This window comes from Vipera berus, assembly GCF_964194415.1.
Source record: "Vipera berus genome assembly, chromosome: 3".
In the NCBI taxonomy this organism is placed as follows: domain Eukaryota; kingdom Metazoa; phylum Chordata; class Lepidosauria; order Squamata; family Viperidae; genus Vipera; species Vipera berus.
In genome coordinates, this window is record NC_138204.1 from 194744266 (window position 1) to 194762170 (window position 17905).

General features: G+C 36.6%; 1 protein-coding gene across 10 annotated transcripts in view; it reads left to right on the forward strand.

The window, feature by feature from the left end:
* The window catches only part of RIMS2 (regulating synaptic membrane exocytosis 2), a gene marked incomplete at both ends in the record, with an annotated part of 289996 nt that overhangs the window by 43813 nt on the left and 228278 nt on the right, over positions 1 to 17905 (forward strand). For all 10 annotated transcript variants that reach the window (XM_081324264.1, XM_081324273.1, XM_081324271.1 and 7 more), the window contains one exon: positions 6715 to 6943. In XM_081324264.1, the coding sequence (XP_081180390.1) occupies positions 6715 to 6943 (229 nt within the window). The remainder of the gene's footprint in view (positions 1 to 6714; positions 6944 to 17905) is intronic.

The window sequence follows — 17905 nt, forward strand, 5'->3', positions numbered from 1 at the left end:
GAAACAGTCCTCACTGGATATGTTTTCAGTGAAGGTGACAAAGAATGTGTCAGAGCCTGTGGTGCAGGTTGAAAAAAGCCGAAAAGAGAAAGAACACCTGAAGTGCAAGTATCTGATGTTCTATAGGAGGGACACTCTTCTTTCAAGCAACACTCCTTGTACTCTCTCCTCCTCACCATTGTCTTCCCACCATCCCTGTAACAGCTTTCCCAGATGAAAAGGAAGAGGAAGCATCAGGAAGATGCTGAGTCTCTGTTCACTCTGAGCAGGGAGTGAATGGGTCAGAGGAAGAGGAGAGGCCAGGAACTTCAGAGCGGCTGTCAGCAGAACAACCAGATGAGTGCCTGGCTGGAGAGGAGAGAGATGCAGATGCAGATGCAGCTGGAAGGCTTGGAGATCCAGTCAGAAGTGTGGCATGGAGAAGGATCGTAGCTTCACCTGGTCAGCGGGTATGAGAAGGGCTGCCTCCTCCACCATATCCTAGGATGCATAGGGCTGAACTGAGGGAGAACAATGGAGGTCAGCAAGGCTACTCGTAAGGAGGCAGCCTCATCCCTTCTAATGAGTTACACTGATATGCGCCTATTTAGCCCAATGCACAGCTGTCCATTTGCTCTGCCATGCATGTGCTCCAGTTCAATGACTCCAGTTTTTATTACTTCAGATTTGTGCTTTGTGTGACTGCATGTTTGAATTTTGGATCTGCTTCTAGGACTTTGGACTTGTACCTTGATTTGGATTTATTGTGCCTGAATTGTGCCTGGATTTTGGTTTGTGTGTGTGTGGACTTTGTCTTGTGCCTTTGCCTATAGACTTTACAACCCTGTGCCTAAGCTGAGCAGGCTTGGATTCATGGGAACTTTGCAGTTGGTGGGAGTAGGACTTGTCTTCATAAAGTTTTTAAAACTCCCTATGAGTTCATGTGTGTGCACTGGAACATGACAATCCCATTAGGACATGGACTCTTCTCAGTAAAGGTAAAGTACTTTTATTTTATTCAATCTAAGTAGAGTATTTATTAAATTTTAGGTTTACTTCTCATGTAATGTAATGGTATACAACCCTATCTTTTTACTTATTGCATTAAAAATGCACATTGTCTTTGGTTCGGGAAGGCATTAAAATTATTTACATTGTTTTTTATGAGAACATTTTGTTTGGTACTCATCACTTTTGGTACTTGTGCCTCCTGGAACTAGTTAATGAGTACCAAGGTACCACTGTATATTGTTTTTTATGGGGAAAAATTGTTTGGTACTCGTCATTTTTGGTACTTGTCATGCTTCCTGGAACCAATTAAAGAGTACAAGGTACCACTTAATTTTTTTTAATTTCAGTTTTGCACAAGGTATAGTTATTTGAACCATTCTAGGCATACAGAAAATAAGACAGTAGATACAGTAAATACGTTGCTGATAAAAATATTGCTAGCAGTGGTTACTATCTTTCTCAAATCACTTTACATAAGTTGGTGGAAGAACCGATTCACTGGCCTGATAGGGCCTTTGTCCTGCTCCAGTTCATTCAAATCAGGCAGATGGTTAGGTGTGTCAATCCCTGAGATCCAAACCTTCCAGATGTTTAGAATGCAACAATGAGTTTCCAGATACTTTTGCACAACAGCACTGAGGTATTTATTCAGAAAATGTATCTATAAATATTTGAATTGAGACACATGAACACTCTTGCTTTAATATTTATTTATCACATTTTATAGTGAACCTAATTCTTTCCCTAGCTCTTCAGTATTAGTGCTATATATAATAAGTAAGTGTGCATTTAATTAAAAATATTCTGAAATTTGGTTTGGGTAAAAGAATAACTATACCATAAAGATTATGTTGCTCGAACAAATCTATCTATCTATCTATCTATCTATCTATCTATCTATCTATCTATCTATCTATCTATCTATCTATCTATCTATCTATCTATCTATCTATCTATCTATTTTTCAATCTGGTGCACTGTGGACTAGGAAAACTGGGAATTATAATCCCAAAACCTTGAATATACCAGATTTGGCAACCATCACATATATTACTCATTTTTTCTAGATGTCTGTCTTAATGCTAAACCCTTGGAATAAAGGTAAAGGTTCCCCCGTACATGCGTGCTAGTCATTTCCAACTCTAGGGGCCGGTGCTCATCTCCGTTTCAAAGCCGAAGAGCCAGCGCTTGTCCGAGGACGTCTCCGTGGTCATGTGGCCGGCATGACTAGACGCCAAAGGCGCACGGAACGCTGTTACCTTCCCACCGCAGTGGTCCCTATTTTTCTACTTGCATTTTTACGTGCTTTCGAACTGCTAGGTTGGCAGAAGCTGGGACGAGTAACAGGCGCTCACTCTGCTACACGGCACTCGGGATTCGACCTGCCAAACTGCCGACCATCTGATCGACAAGCTCAGCATCCTAACCCACTGAGCCACCACGTCCCTCAAAAAGCAGCGTTCCGTGTGCCTTTGGCGTCTAGTCATGCCGGCCACATGACCACGGAGACGTCCTCAGACAAGCGCTGGCTCTTTGGCTTTGAAACGGAGATGAGTACCGGCCCCTAGAGTTGGAAACGACTAGCACGCATGTGCGGGGGAACCTTTACCTTTAAACCCTTGGAATAGCTAATAATAAATCAAATAACAACTACATATTAATTTGAAAGGAAATGCTTCTCATTTAATTCAATCCATCCTCCCAGGAAGAATACATAGGGCAAAAATACGATGCCCAGTTTCCTCATCATTTCAACTTAAAGTTGGCAAGTCGTCAAATACAGCTGAAACCAGTCTGGGGCATTTCTATTTCCCCAATAAAAATGTACTTTTGACACACTTGTTTGTGTGTGTGTGTTTGTGTGTCTGTATTTGTGTATGGATTTGCATAGATACCTCCTAAAATACATTGTAAAAAAAGGCAGATTGAATTAATAACTACTGATTAAAATTAAAGCTACTGAAATAAGATTTTCTGTTTATACAATTATTTAAGTCTTTCAGAGAATCAGGTTGGAATAAAGCTTTGATGTATTGAGGTAGAACTGATTTAAAAATTAGAAATGTTTCCTAAAAATGATTAAGTACAGGTTGGAATAAAGCTTTGCATGTACTGAGATAGAAGTAATTTAAAAATTGGAAATTCTTCCTAGAATAAAAGAGAAATTGATTAAGTCATGAAATCAGATAGGAAGATAAATAAGTTGCTGATATTTCTATAGAGGGAAAATTAAGTCAAATCTAAGAACAAAACTAGAGGGTTACAGGCCAAATAAAACAATGCCAGTTGAATTACAAAATCTATTGAATAAAACTTGAAAAGAAGAGGGCAGGATTTCCTTGAAATGTAAATATTTTAAAACCTCAAACAGGAAAAAAATTCTTAATACTACAAAAATATATTTTTATTACACTTCAGACAACAATGTCATTTGGAAAAGAGCCTCTTAAGAATATAATGTATGGCATGGGTATTAAACTTGCCGCATCACGTGACGTGTTGTGATGTATCACAACTTTTTTTTTCCATTGTTGGAGCTGGGGTGGGCACAGCCTCCGCATGATGCAACCGGCCTGCGGGCTGGCAGTTTGACACCCCTGATGTATGGCAACAAAAAGTGCTTTACTTCTATCATTTTTTGAGTTCTCATATTTTCTCAAGTCAAATTAATTTATGATTAAATATTTTGGAATTTTAATAGAACTATATGAATTTATGGAAGAATTGATTTGATGCTTCTGATATTGACTAACGGTTTCCATGCTGCTGATTATGGACTGTGAAAATTTTGATGGGCTGCTTCATATGTAATGTATGTTCCCTGATGTCTGTATGTTCTGCTGGATTTGATAAAATCTAGTATTGTCCTCTGAATTATATGCACTGTTTGTGGATTTAGTACGTATTTAGTAGACCAATAAGTGCATTTGTTGGGAAACTGGCTATTATCTCTTTCTGTCATATGTTTTGAACAGATTTCAAATAGAGCAGTTATCTGCTAAAAAGAGGAAATAGATTGAATGATTTGGCCATTTAAATATACAATGTTATTTGATAAAGTCAAAGCTTTGACAAAAATTGAACAGGGTTTGTGTGTGTTGGAAATATCATTGTGAACAATGTGTGGTGTAGCATGTTTGTTAGCTTAATAGGTCTGTTCATATGTATGCTGGTGTTTATTGCTAGTACCTCTGCCCTATTCTTTTATTTGAAGCTTTTTTTATAGAGACAGTTAAGATCTGTTGCCCCCAAATCATTATATGACAAATAGTACTAATTCTGGTAGTCTGTCATCACTGTCTTTATCACTATCAATATTCTTTCATGTATAGATTACTCCAAAGTTTATTTTTTCTATAGAAAGTTTATGTGAACATTGTAAGGTGAGATGATGGAGTGGTAAATGCTTCTGATTCCTGACTACATTAGCACACCTACCATTGTCTGTCCTTCTATTCATTTAAAGGGGAAACCATCAAGTAAGAATAATACTGTTGCAGCAGTAAAAGGATACAACTTGCTTAATAATTTAGCACTCTCATGAATTTGTAAATGATGTGGAATGATCTCTTTCTAATTCCTGTTATTATAATGCCTGGGCTTGTTATATTTCAATGTTAAAATAGATTAATATATTATTGGGCACTTTATTTTCATAATATGAGGACATCTTACAGAATGTTAATTTATATTTACTAATATGGTTACTATCTTCCCAATAGCTGTGTCTTTACATTTTCATATATATTTATCTATTAAAATGATAAAGCCACCCAACTAATGATGGTTCTAGGGGTCATGCAAATTAAAAACACTTAAAAATAAGCAAAAAGTAAAAAAAAATATGGTTATGGCCAAGGGGAATTGACAAACCCCAACAACATTTACATTGTGTAAGTGTATCCATTCACATTTCACCTATCTTCAAGACTTAAAGCACAGCGGGGTAAAGGCTATTTAAACCCTGGGGTGGGGGGATACTTTTTCAAAGGGCAGGTGGTGTAACAGAGAAGGCACCCCTTCAAATCCCATCAGATAGCATTGCTTAATGGATAGGAATTGGAACATGTTATTTTGTAAGAACTTAGAAGATGGACAGAAACAATAGGAGAAAGATTCTCCATCAGACAGTCAACCCATGGCGTGAAGAGCTTTGTAGGTGACATCAAGCCCCTTGAAACACACCCAGGATTTCTTTGGTAACCAATGCAGATTGTGAATGGGAGGTGATCACATGATTGTAGCTCCTTATGATGTAATAGCAAGCTGGGCAACTGAAAGCCTGGATTGTGATTAGTGCTGCAATGGCTGGAATTTCAGAAACTGATCGTCTGTTCATTTTTTTCAGTGAACCATAACTTTGAATGGACACTGAATGGATGGACGTAATTTGAGGACTACCTGTATTCTGAAGTAGTTAATAATGAAGTTGTGGAAACTAAAGAATATTCAGTGAATGCGTTATCAACAAGAATAAAATATACTGATTTTACTGAATATATTGATCCAGAGAAAGCTTGCAGTATGAAGTATAGACTAAAAAAAAACAGTGCATATGAATGCCTGGTAGAAATTAACCTTTGTCTTGTAGGATTACTTCTGTTTCTCTCATATTTTACTGGCCATATGGGTCTTTTCTCCACAGTTAATTTTTAGTCTTGCTATGAGGTATAAAAATATACTTGGTAGATGGAACATTGCCAGGCTAGATCAAACTTCCCAGATTAATGAAATACAAGAAACCTATTCATCTTTGTACACTGTGAATGAAAAGGACAAGAAAAATGACATACAAAGTAATTTATTTTCTTTCATTAATTATGAGTTATTTGTTCAGAGCCTGTTATGTGTAATTGTTTTCATAGGGCTGTTGTTACAGAAACTGAAATTGTCTAATGTTACTGAAACATTCTATATACTTTATTTCAGTAGAATTGTAAGTATTTTTATCCTTACGTATATTTACCCAATTTCTTAAACAGATAACCTACATTCATCAATCCCTTGTATTTTACCATTTCTCCTTTCAGCTTTTGTAGTTTTACAAGTTATTATTCTTAACTGCGTGTTTTTTTACTTTTTAATGCTCTTATTTCAGAAATCAGTTCTGTAATTTTTAAGGTCAATTGTATGGATAGAAATTCAGCAAGCTTGAGTCAAGTATCACAGCATCCCCTCCTGGTATATGTCTGGGTCAGCTTTGGGGACTGGAGGGAATAGTTTTGTGGTGGTGATCCTTCGTTTATGGCTGATTCCATTCCGTATTAATGATAGGATGGAGATCTAATTGTCTGCATTGTGGGATATCTTAGGTTTCAAGTCTCTTGCCATTCCTTTTCATTCATGAAAATGCCATATTTGGGCATTTTGAATGTCATGTACTTATTCTCTTCTTTAGAAAATTTTATTTTTTCCATAGAATGGATGCATCCCCTCATAATCTATTTTCTGTTCCATGTAGGTTAGCTTCTCATAATAGAGATAATAGGTGAGGATGGTGCATATTTATTGCTTTAAGATTTTAGTCATTACCTTCAAGGGAGGAAGTACCATGTGGAGGAGATAACCACACTCTGTTAATTCATCATATGTAAACAAAAACCAATGTTACCTTTATTAGGATAATGCATCCTAACTTTTTAAAAAAGAAACTCAATATATCTTTTTACATTTTTTTACTCTTACATACATATAAATATTTACCTACAATTCTTTTTGGTGCAGGAAACTACACCAACAGTTTGAAATGTATAAAGAACAGGTGAAGAAAATGGGTGAAGAATCACAGCAGCAGCAACAGCAGCAGCAGCAACAACAACAGAAGAGTGATGCTCCAACCTGTGGCATTTGTCACAAAACAAAATTTGCTGATGGCTGTGGCCATAACTGTTCATATTGCCAAACTAAATTTTGTGCACGTTGTGGAGGACGAGTATCTTTACGTTCAAACAAGGTATGTATATGTTTTACAAACTTCTATTCTGATGCTGATTATTTCAATTGTTTACCATTTTTTCCAAGTCTGATACCCACATTTTAATTGGCATACTTGGGACTGCACTATATACTGTAGTGGGTGGGCCAGAACAAAATTTGATTTCATTCAGAGATAGATAAAATTAAATATATTTATGACTAAATAACCTGTGATGCTTGGTTCATTATTTCAGAGAGAATTCCTCACCAAATTCCTTAATGCCTTCAATAATGTCAGAGCTGGTAATATACTTTACTGTAAAGGTTCTTAAAGATGTAGGGAGATATTCAGATGTATCTGTCTTGAAAATAGCCTGTGTTGAATTATCAAACATCAGGAGTTAACCACAAGAGATATTTTATGACATTTTATAGTATGCAATAAAGCGCTTTATGAATTATAATTTTTAAGAACATAAAATATTTTATAAAATTCGTCAAATTTCAATTGCATGGGCCTCATGGGTCCAAAATTTTAGGCATATTCAGTAAATTTGCCATTTGAGGTACCTTGCTTCAAAAGGTTTTGCCTCTATGATGCACTGTTCCATCCAGTTAAATGTTACAGACACAAAGAGTTTTAGTAGTATATAGATGAGTCCTAGTAGCTTGGATGAGGCCATTTAGGCACTGAATCCAATTCCTGAATGGATTAAAATGAGTTTTCTAATCTCTGATATGTGTTCAATTTTATTCAGCTTTAGTTTCCCCTTTTTATTAAAATTCAGCATTACATGGTTACTTTCACAAAATGTTCTTGCTACTCCAGTTTTCTTGTCTAAGTAAATAAAATATATAAAGTTTATTTTCAAATCAAGGATAGCTGATTCTCTTGTATCTTCCTCCAAACTCCAATGGAAAAAGATTATAACTATTTCTCAGTCATATGTTTAATCATTTTATCCATCTGTCACCTTCTGTTAGCTATTGGACTGGAAGGCTTAAATGTTCCCTTTCCAATTTATTGGTTCAGCATTTATTTATATTGACTTGTCTATTTATTTGCAAATTTTGACTAAATATGCAAACAACTAGAAGCGGGGTCAGGTTACATGCTGTGTTAAAGATATGTTAAAATCATATGCATGGATTTCTTCATATTTTTCTTTTACAATTTGTAATATCTAAGAGACTGTATTATTTGTTGAGCTATCTCCTTTCATCTATTCTTCTAGATTTTTTGAAGCAGTCATAATTTTTAGAGGCAGATTTTTCTTATATAATTGAATTATCTGTATTCCCCAGTTGTAGCTTAGTAGGAGGGACATTAATGCTAAATATATATTTTATAGAAATATATATGTTTCATGTAGTTTTCTGGCTCACATATTTCATACTTATACCTTTATTCTGAACTGTCTCTCCACCCTTTTTTAAATAATACTTTATTACAGTTTAAAATTTTAGTCTTTTGGATGTTTCTCCGATATAATTGCAAGAGCATTTGTTGCAGTTGATTTTGTAGATAATAAATTGTCCTTGGATAATGGTTCTTTGAAGCGCATTACTTTAGAATGTAAAGTCCTTTGATTTCAAAGGAGCTATAGTCATCTCTCAAGACCCCACTCAAGGTGGCCGTCTATTGAAAGAGGCTTGGTTGTCTGATAATAATTCAATTAATAGACATATCAAATTATTACCACCATACCAAACTCTGAGAAGGCATTTATAACAACACAAAACATCCAAACGCTTAAATACAATCAACAAAGACACAAACACACCACTCCACCCACTTGTCAAACACCATATCAACACAACAGATGAGATTATTATAACACAATCCATTCCAATTGAACTAAACAACAGACAAAATTCTAACACAACAATGATAACTTGCATAACCAACACACCATCTGACACTTCTACACAGAAAGACAACACCACTTCTGACCACAACACCCAAGACACAAATCTTGCAACTTCACTAAATAACCACACACAACAAAAAAAACCACACACAACACCCAAACAACAACAGAATATTGAGACCACGATCAAAACTGAAATCTGTCCCACCATGCACAATAAAACAAAAAAAAAAGCCAGATCAAACATCCCACAAAATTACTCACAACTGACAACTACAACAATTACTTTCATTCTAACACACCAAACAACCATGCAAAACAAGTCAGATGCACACAACAACCACACACTAAAAGAGTCTTAAGATCCGACAAGTCAAACTACACAACAGAGCCGATTTTACAGCAACCAGGCAAAGAAACATGAAGGAGAGCGAATTGCTTACACACTCCATGAGGACATCTGCTCCCTTCCACAGCAGAATCAAGCCTGCGATGACTGCACGCAAGGGAACGAGATGACCTCCTTGACTCTACTTCAAATGAAGAGCCTGTCAGCCAGCGCATGACTACACGTGGCGCGACGAGACTTACGCGCCTAACAGCTGATATGCGCCAAGCAGCTGCTAGGCGCGACTTTTAAAAATCAACCAGAGACCGGCCTTTTCCAGCAAAGCTGGAACCACTGTGATTATAAACAAGCGAGCTTGTCGCGAACAGGCCACACCCACATTCCACAATTTGAACGTTATAACTGCCATACAAGTGTATGTACTGACTCCCTTATCATTCAGCCCTTGCTCTGATGATGTCAACAGCTTGTTGACGAAAGCTCAGCAATAAAGAAGAATTTTCTCTTATATCCTGGAGTTCATCATTTTTATTTTTACTAACTTCAAATACCTTCTTCCCATATCTCATCTCTTATCTATAAACAAATTCTTAGAGCCTCCTCATCAGTCCTAATCAGCAAAAGTCCACTAATAGTTACAAGAAATAATGACATATATATCTTAAACCCAATCAAATAAACCAGCTTTATATTCCTTTCTTTTTAACACAATAACATATTTTTTCTGAAAATACAATTTTTCTATATCTCATCTCTTAACTATAAACAAATCTTCAAAAACCCACTTAGTGGGAGCAGGAGTGACCTCCAACATCTTGCTGGCTTTCCCATTGACATTGCTTGTGGAAAGCTGACAGGGAGAATCAGAAATCACTCCTCCTCCTCCTCAGCAGACCCATGGAACTGCTTGCCACTTTGCTGGAGGTTGCAGGAATTAAGGGAGCTGTGGACTGTGAGGAAAATTGTACCCCCTCTCCCTATCCCAACACATCCCCAAGGGCCAAAACATGCTTAAGGTTTGAAAACTAAAAGTTACCAAGGGGGACAAAAGTTAACACTGGACATCTAAAAATTTGCAAATTTTTATTTGCATATAAATTATGACGTGTTTTTAACTGAGAGACGTCAACTAATTGACCAGTTTAACTAATCCTTAACGATACAGCATATAATATGAATAGGGCATAACATTTGAAGGCAGTTGTTAATTACTTTGTATCACATAAACAACAGCATATTTTTAAAGTGTTGCTCTGGTTTTAATTGTTTGTTCTTGCCATTCTATGATTAGTCCAGAAATATCCAAGAGATATTTCTTTACCTAAACAGCGAAATAGAGTGAGCCAGGGTGGGCAGAAAATCAGTGTGTGTGGGAAAGATTTTCAACTTCCTGTCAGCCTCCCCACTTACTTTCCTTGTGGGAAGCTGGCAGTGACCATCAGCTAAGTGGCTGCTGCTGGGTGGGTGGGGGCCGCAAGAGAGTGCACAAATGGTCGAAGTGGTACAAGTGTAGAGGAACTTGAGGAAGAAGCACCTTTAACCATTTACTTTCTCCCTGCAAGTTTCACACATGCAAATATTTTGGTAGTGGGAATATGGCAAGGAGCATCAACAATTATATCCATTTGTTCCCTGTTCCCTATCAACCTGTGGGGAACTTTTAAGAAACATTGAAAATAAGGATGACATGACCATGGCTGACCATAGCACATCATAGCACTGAACAGCAGCAGTATAGCATCACTGAAGTGGTAAAAAAATAATAATCCCCAAATGTCATATCCTTCAGAGTAATGGTCCCGGCATTCTGTATATTAGCTGATTTCAGATAGTTTTTTTTTTTACAGAGTTTTGCCCTATGATGCAGTGCTCCACCCAACTGAAGTTTACAAAGTATTGAACAGTCACAAGAGTTTTAGGAGTACATACTATATGTGTATGAATGTATGAACAAATAAACACATATTTCACAATTGTGACATAATGGTGAACTAATTTAATTTAATATTTAATAATTTGATTTCTATACCGCCCTTCTCCCGAAGGACTCAGGGCGGTGAACAGGGCAATACACAATAAAAATTGAATACAAAAATTAAAAAGCCATTAAACATCATGCCCATAAAATCAATACATATTAAAATTAAAACTAGTTTTAAAAACCCAACCAGGCCAGCTTGTTCAAAAAAGAATGTTTTGAGATCGTGCCGGAAGGAGCGAAGGTCGGGGGTCATCCGGAGCTCGACCGGTAAGCGGTTCCAAAGGTCTGGTGCGCCCACAGAGAACGCTCTCCCCCTGGGGGTCACCAATCGGCATTCTTTGATCGGCGGCACCCTGAGGAGGCCCTCTCTGTGGGAGCGCACTGGACGGAGGGAAGTTGACGCCGGCCGCAGGTGTTGCCGTAGGTAATCCGGACCCATGCCATGAAGGGCTTTGTAAGTCATAACTAACACCTTGAACCTCACCCGGAGAGCAACCGGTAGCCAATGCAGCTCGCGGAGCAAAGGTGTAACATGGGAGTATCGGGAAACTCCCAAGACAACTCGTGCGGCTGCATTCTGCACAAGTTGGAGTCTCCGGGTGGACCTCAAGGGCAGCCCCATGTAGAGAGCATTACAGTAGTCTAGACGAGAGGTCACGAGCGCATGAGTGACTGTGCGCAAGGCATCCCGGTCTAGATAGAGCCGCAACTGGCGCACCAGGCGAACCTGGGCAAAGGCCCCCCTAGTCACAGCTCCAATATGCTCTTCCAAAGAGAGCTGTGAATCTAGAAGGACCCCCAAGTTGCAGGCCCTATCTACGGGGGGTAATAGCTCACCCCCCATGGCCAATGATGGAATAATCGGAATTTCCCGGGATGCCGGCACGAACAGCCACTCAGTCTTGTCAGGGTTGAGTCGAAGCCTGTTCCTCCCCATCCAGACCCGGACCGCCTCCAGGCAACGGGACATCACGTCGAGGGCATCGCTGGGGTGGTTTGGGGTAGAAATAAAAAGTTGGGTATCATCTGCATATTGGTGATACCCAACTCCAAAACCACGAATGATCTCACCCAGCGGCTTCATATAGATGTTGAACAGGAGAGGCGAGAGAACTGATCCCTGAGGGACTCCACAAATGAGAGGTCTCAAGGTCGATCTCTGCCCCCCTGCCAACACCGACTGCGAACGTCCCAGAAGGTAAGAGGAGAAGCACTGGAGAACTGTGCTTATCGTCATATACAGTTGCTTCCCCTCCCCCCTCCCCCCGGGATATAATGTAGAAACCTATCAACATTCTTACTTTCACCATTGGAATATTTTTTCAGGGAGTTTCTCACTCACTTATGGTTGTTTTGTAAAATAATTTTATTACTTCATATTTCAAGATATGTCTAAATCTGCTGAGATCTCAGCAGATGTTTTCCACTGAAGACTAGATGTGAATTACAAAACGATGATGCATTTTTGTAATACTTCTGGTTTGAATTTGAGGAGTGGGAGAAGAGGGAATAATTCTGTCATATAGCACTATATAACAGTTGCAAATGCATCTCTTGAGATAGATCTTGGCTGTGTCATCTGAAGTACTGGTTGAGACAAATATTCGGAGGCGAGTCCCTGTCCCAGGCAAGTCTCTCCTGAAAGGAAAATATAGCTTCTGATATGACCTGCTATAAACTCCCATATCTCACACTCTGTATATGTTGAGTCAAGGAAAACCAGTGGCTGAAGTTAAGTGGCTAAGGAAGTAATGCGAATTTTCTCATTCTGCTGCTTTATACTGGAATACCTGATAAAAGAAAGGTCTATCAGCCTGATAAAATTTAAGATTACTATTATGAGTAATCTTTGATGATTTTAAAAATTGAAATTAAACTTGAAACATTGATACTGAAGTAATAATTTGGAAGGCCATAAAAAGCTGGCTTTGCCCCTCTAACCATTGGGATAAGGTGAGTTTGGAGCCTAGGGGGACTGCTGATATATTGCAGAGGGTTGGGTAGGGAGGCAGATTCTTGCCTGGGTTGTTGTGAGCCACACAAAGTTTTGGCTAATCATATAGGTCAAATAAACAAACCTTAAACCCAAAACATGATAAAAAAATTACAGATGCTTGTGTCATGATTAAACTTTTTTACTGATTTGGCAGATCAGATTTTGTGGGTTGAAATTGAGGGGGGTATGAACTTTGCACAGGAAAGCAATATTAAAATGACCACTTAAATTTGGCAACATAAAATGTTAATGGTCCTGGCATCAGCATATGTTATGCATATAGGTAGTACTTGAGTTATGACTGCAGTTGGGACCAGAATTTCTATTACTAAGTGATAAGGTTGTAAAGCATGACTTCAGTGACCCCACTGCTTAGCAACTACAATGTTGTTGTTGTTAACCAGATCTCACCGACAGCTAGCTGAGGACTCACCCTGATCCAAGACATTCCTGACTTGGTCCTTCCCAATACCTTCAGTAAGGTAAACTCCCTCCAACTACCTATCTTCCCCCCATCTCTGCCCTTTTGGCCTACAACTGCCCTATCATCCAGCCCTGCCTACTGCCAAAATGTAGGCATGCAAAAGAAGGCCCCAGTTCCACCAGAGCAAAAATATGACTTGGTGTGCTGTAGATATCCTTAATCAATGATAGATGCACTTTCACATTTGAATTGTTTAAGAAAATTGAATAAATGCTATCTGAATCTAGTACTTACGGTATTTAATTTGTCAATAAACATTGTCCATTCTGATCTCTGCTTGCCTGTTTTCTTCATGTGTCTCTAAAACCAGTGAAAGCTAGTTACATCTATTTATTTATTTATTTATTTATTTATTTATTTATTTAGTTATATTTATATACCGCCCTATTCCCTGAGGACTCAGGGCGGTTTACAGGGAATTAAAAATCCAAAATACAAAAATTAAGAACCAAATTAAAAATATTAAATTAACCCTGTAGTCAGTTAAAAAGAACCCCAAATTAATAAACAAGTGCAAATAATTAACTTTTTAGAAAACTAGCTAAATGGGTATCAAACTGCCGGCCCGCGGGCCGGATGCGTCACATGGAAGCTGCGCCCACCCCATTGCTGGCAATGGCAAAACCGTCCTGATACATTGCTCGACGTCACATGACGTTGTGAGTTTGACATGTCTGTAGCTAAGAGATATACATACGCTTAATTTCTCTTTGGCTGAAGAATAACATAAAAATGCTAACTATTTTACAGTAATACAAGATATTCACCACTATATTATTTTCTCCTTGTAGTGATCTGGGGAAAAACATTTTTAATTAATGAGATGACTTACCTCTTATTTTGTTTTATGTTAATTTGGGTCACAATAAGTATGTTTGCATGATGCACCAAGATTTGGCTGGAACTACCTTATCTATGGATCCAGTGACTGTTTTGCAAATTGAGAGGTTATAAATTAGCCTGTCAGAGATTAATACTCTGTCCTAGATTTGGGTAACACAGAACACTATGATTAAAAATACTTTAACTTGAAACTAACATTTTAAAACTCATTTTGGCAAAATCAGTGGTTTTATTTATTAGTATATATATAGTATAATAATAGTATTAATAGTTTTACTAGTATAGTATAGTATAGTATAGTATAGTATAGTATAGTATAGTATAGTATAGTATAGTATAGTATAGTATAGTATAGTATAGTAATATTCCATTTTACATTCAGGAGGCTCAACATCAATGAGAGAAAAATTAGCAAAAAAGATACAGACCAACTCTGGAGGCTGAATGTTAAAATTATATTATTTTGTTAAGGGCAATGACTCTGAGATGATACTTATATATTTGACTAGTACTCATGCAAAGTGAATGATCTAACTCTGCCATAAAGCATTTCTTTATAACTTACAAATTTTATAACCTAGCTGAGGCATAGGTTAAAGGCTTTTCAGTTCTACAGCGTGAATAGTGCTTGAGTGTTAAATTGTATTTGCCACCTGGTGAGGCATTCTGAAACAATATCAAATGTTGTTAGGTTTCAGTCATATGCCTTTATAAAAGTTAGCTAAGCCATCCGTTGTTTTAACCACAGGTGTGTAATAGCACACCTAAGAGTCTTTTGAGTACAGTTGGGCTTCATGCTACAGTAGCAGGCTATTAACATTTAATAAGATAGATTTGGCTTCAGATGCTGGAAACCCGTCTGAGGAATAGACAGATTGCTAGAGAGATAATGAAGACATTGCTAGTAAGAGAGTAAAGTTGAATATATCTAGGATTTGTCTGGGCTTAGTGATTAGAATTTTGTCTAGACAATTCCTATAGAATAGCTATCTTAAATTTGGGAATTACTTACAAGTCTGCTTGCAAATGGATATCCTCCCTTTCTTTTTTGTTTGAAACAGTAATTAATACTTAGAGCAACGTTTTATTTTACCCCCTGTATTTAAAAGAAAACTACGTATGCGAAATAGGTTTAAAAGAAGCAACTTGGACTTAAATTCATTAAGTCTGTAACATGACATTTCTATTTTTTTAAATAAAATTTTGTAAAGGAATAATTACAGTTGCAACTGCTTTGATTATCGAAAGATGTCTTCAGTCATGATCCCACAGGATCAAGAAAAAAGAAAGTAATTAAGGTAGTTATCAGTTTCTTAATTTGTGTGGAGAGTTTTTGTGGGTGAATGTTATGATGAAGCTGGTCTTAATATTAGTAAAATAATTTGCTCCATAAGCTGGTTTAAAAATGTAAAAAGCAAGAATTTTTTGGAGTATATAAAAATTTATAGCAACTGCAATGTATTTATATGTAATAAACTCCAAGCACAAATAAAATTTATTAAATGGTTATATTTACTAAATACACTTCCTATAAATATACTTACTTTCATTTTTCACAATTACCAGGTGTGATACAAATAACATTTTTTATGATGTACATATTTGAAACTTAATTATAAAAATCCATACTTGGAGGGATTTTTACCAGTTTTAATTAGAAAATACACAATATTTCAGTATATGTTGCACACATCAGTATTTTGACTTAAAATAAATCGTAGTTTTATACTGTAAAGCTAGGCTTAGTAGTTATGTGCAAGGAGGAGCAAAAATAAGTTAACTTTTGCTTTATATAGTTGACAAAGAGATTTGGGACTTGATGGAAACAGTTATTATTTTACATGATTGTTTAAGACCCAGCAAAGATTTTTTTATAAAAAAATGTATTTTTTATTGATTGATATGTGCTGTCAAGTCATTTTTTTTACTTCTAATGACAACATAGATTATCTCCATGGAATTAAGTGTTTAGGTAACAATTTAATTGATTATTTGGTAGTAAGTAACCATAGAATTTGTTATTTGCTATTTTTTAAGATTAATCATATAATTTAAAAATGTAATATTAAATGAATAGTAGTATGTTATCAAAACATTAAGAATTGTAGACTAACATACTGTTTCAGATTAATATTGAATATGTACTTGCTGAAGAATATAGACATTGGTGCACTTTACTTGTACTATGAATTCTATTAAATTCTGTTAATTTGTTTCTAATCACTTGTTGAGTTTTTCTGGTACCATTGATCTGTTCAGAGTATTTTCATATTTTAATTAACAACTTAAAACAGTTTTATTAACAAAGTGAATCGCAGACCCAAGATAGTGAAGAGGAGAATAAATAGCCATTGCCAGAATTAAATCACCTTTCAGGTGTTTCAGTATACAACTGTATAATTTCTGTCCATTGGCTGTATTCTCTGGGACTGATATATTTCCAAATACTGTATGGCATCTGGCTGGGGAATACTAATATAAAAATAAAGTGATCCATGAATAAACCTTAACACTTACCAAAGATATATGAGTGAAAATTAATTCATACTGTTCATGAACACCATAGACTTGTGTTTTCTGTGGTGAAGTATTTTAAGAGAAGATAAATATTCAAATCTGTGGGTTGTTTGATTATAGCACATTCTTTTACATATACCTAGGTGTTTGAAGATAGTAGTTCTGTTTTTAGCATTTGTGGTGTTCCAAGTGTGAATTGGCTCTGAAACACTTCTAAGTTCTTTAGAGTTCTTTAGAAAGAGTACTAGATTTTATCTCCATTTTCAATATGAAGCATTTTACTTATCATAGTAGCTTTTTGAGTCATAAAACTGTAGAACCAGGAACAAGTTCCCACAGTTATTTTTTTTAATGTAAAAGTTGCTGAAGAAGGAAAATAGGTTTGGATTTCTCTAATTTAAATTGATTATTTCCCATTATGGTTTTTTTTACTACTAACAATGCCATAGATAGATTTTCCCTGTGGTGATCAATCCCTAACCATTCTTTCAAGTCTCTCAATGGTGTAGTCATCATCACTGTAATTAAATCCAGCCACCTTGCTGCTGGTCACATTCTTCTCTTACCTTCCCCATTTCCTAGCATCAGAGACTTTGCCAGAGAGTTGGGTCTTCACATAATGTAGGATTATTAAGCCTGGTCATTTGTGCCTTAGCGAGAACTTTGGGTTGTTTGTTTTCTTGGTTGTCCACAGTATTCTCAGGAGTCTTCTCTAACACCCAAGGTCAAATTAGATGGGATGCCATTTTTTTACTGTGAGCACACTGGCATATATTAAAAATGAAATTCTGTTGCCTACTGAAGTGTTAATAACTTTTTCTATCTGCTTCATTTCAAGTGCATATTATGGCAAACTGATCATCTTTTTTCTTCTTTAGCTTAACTTGGAGCATGCACATAAGTAGTTTGTGATCTGTTCTACAGTCATCACCTAGCCGCATGTTTGATGCTATAACTG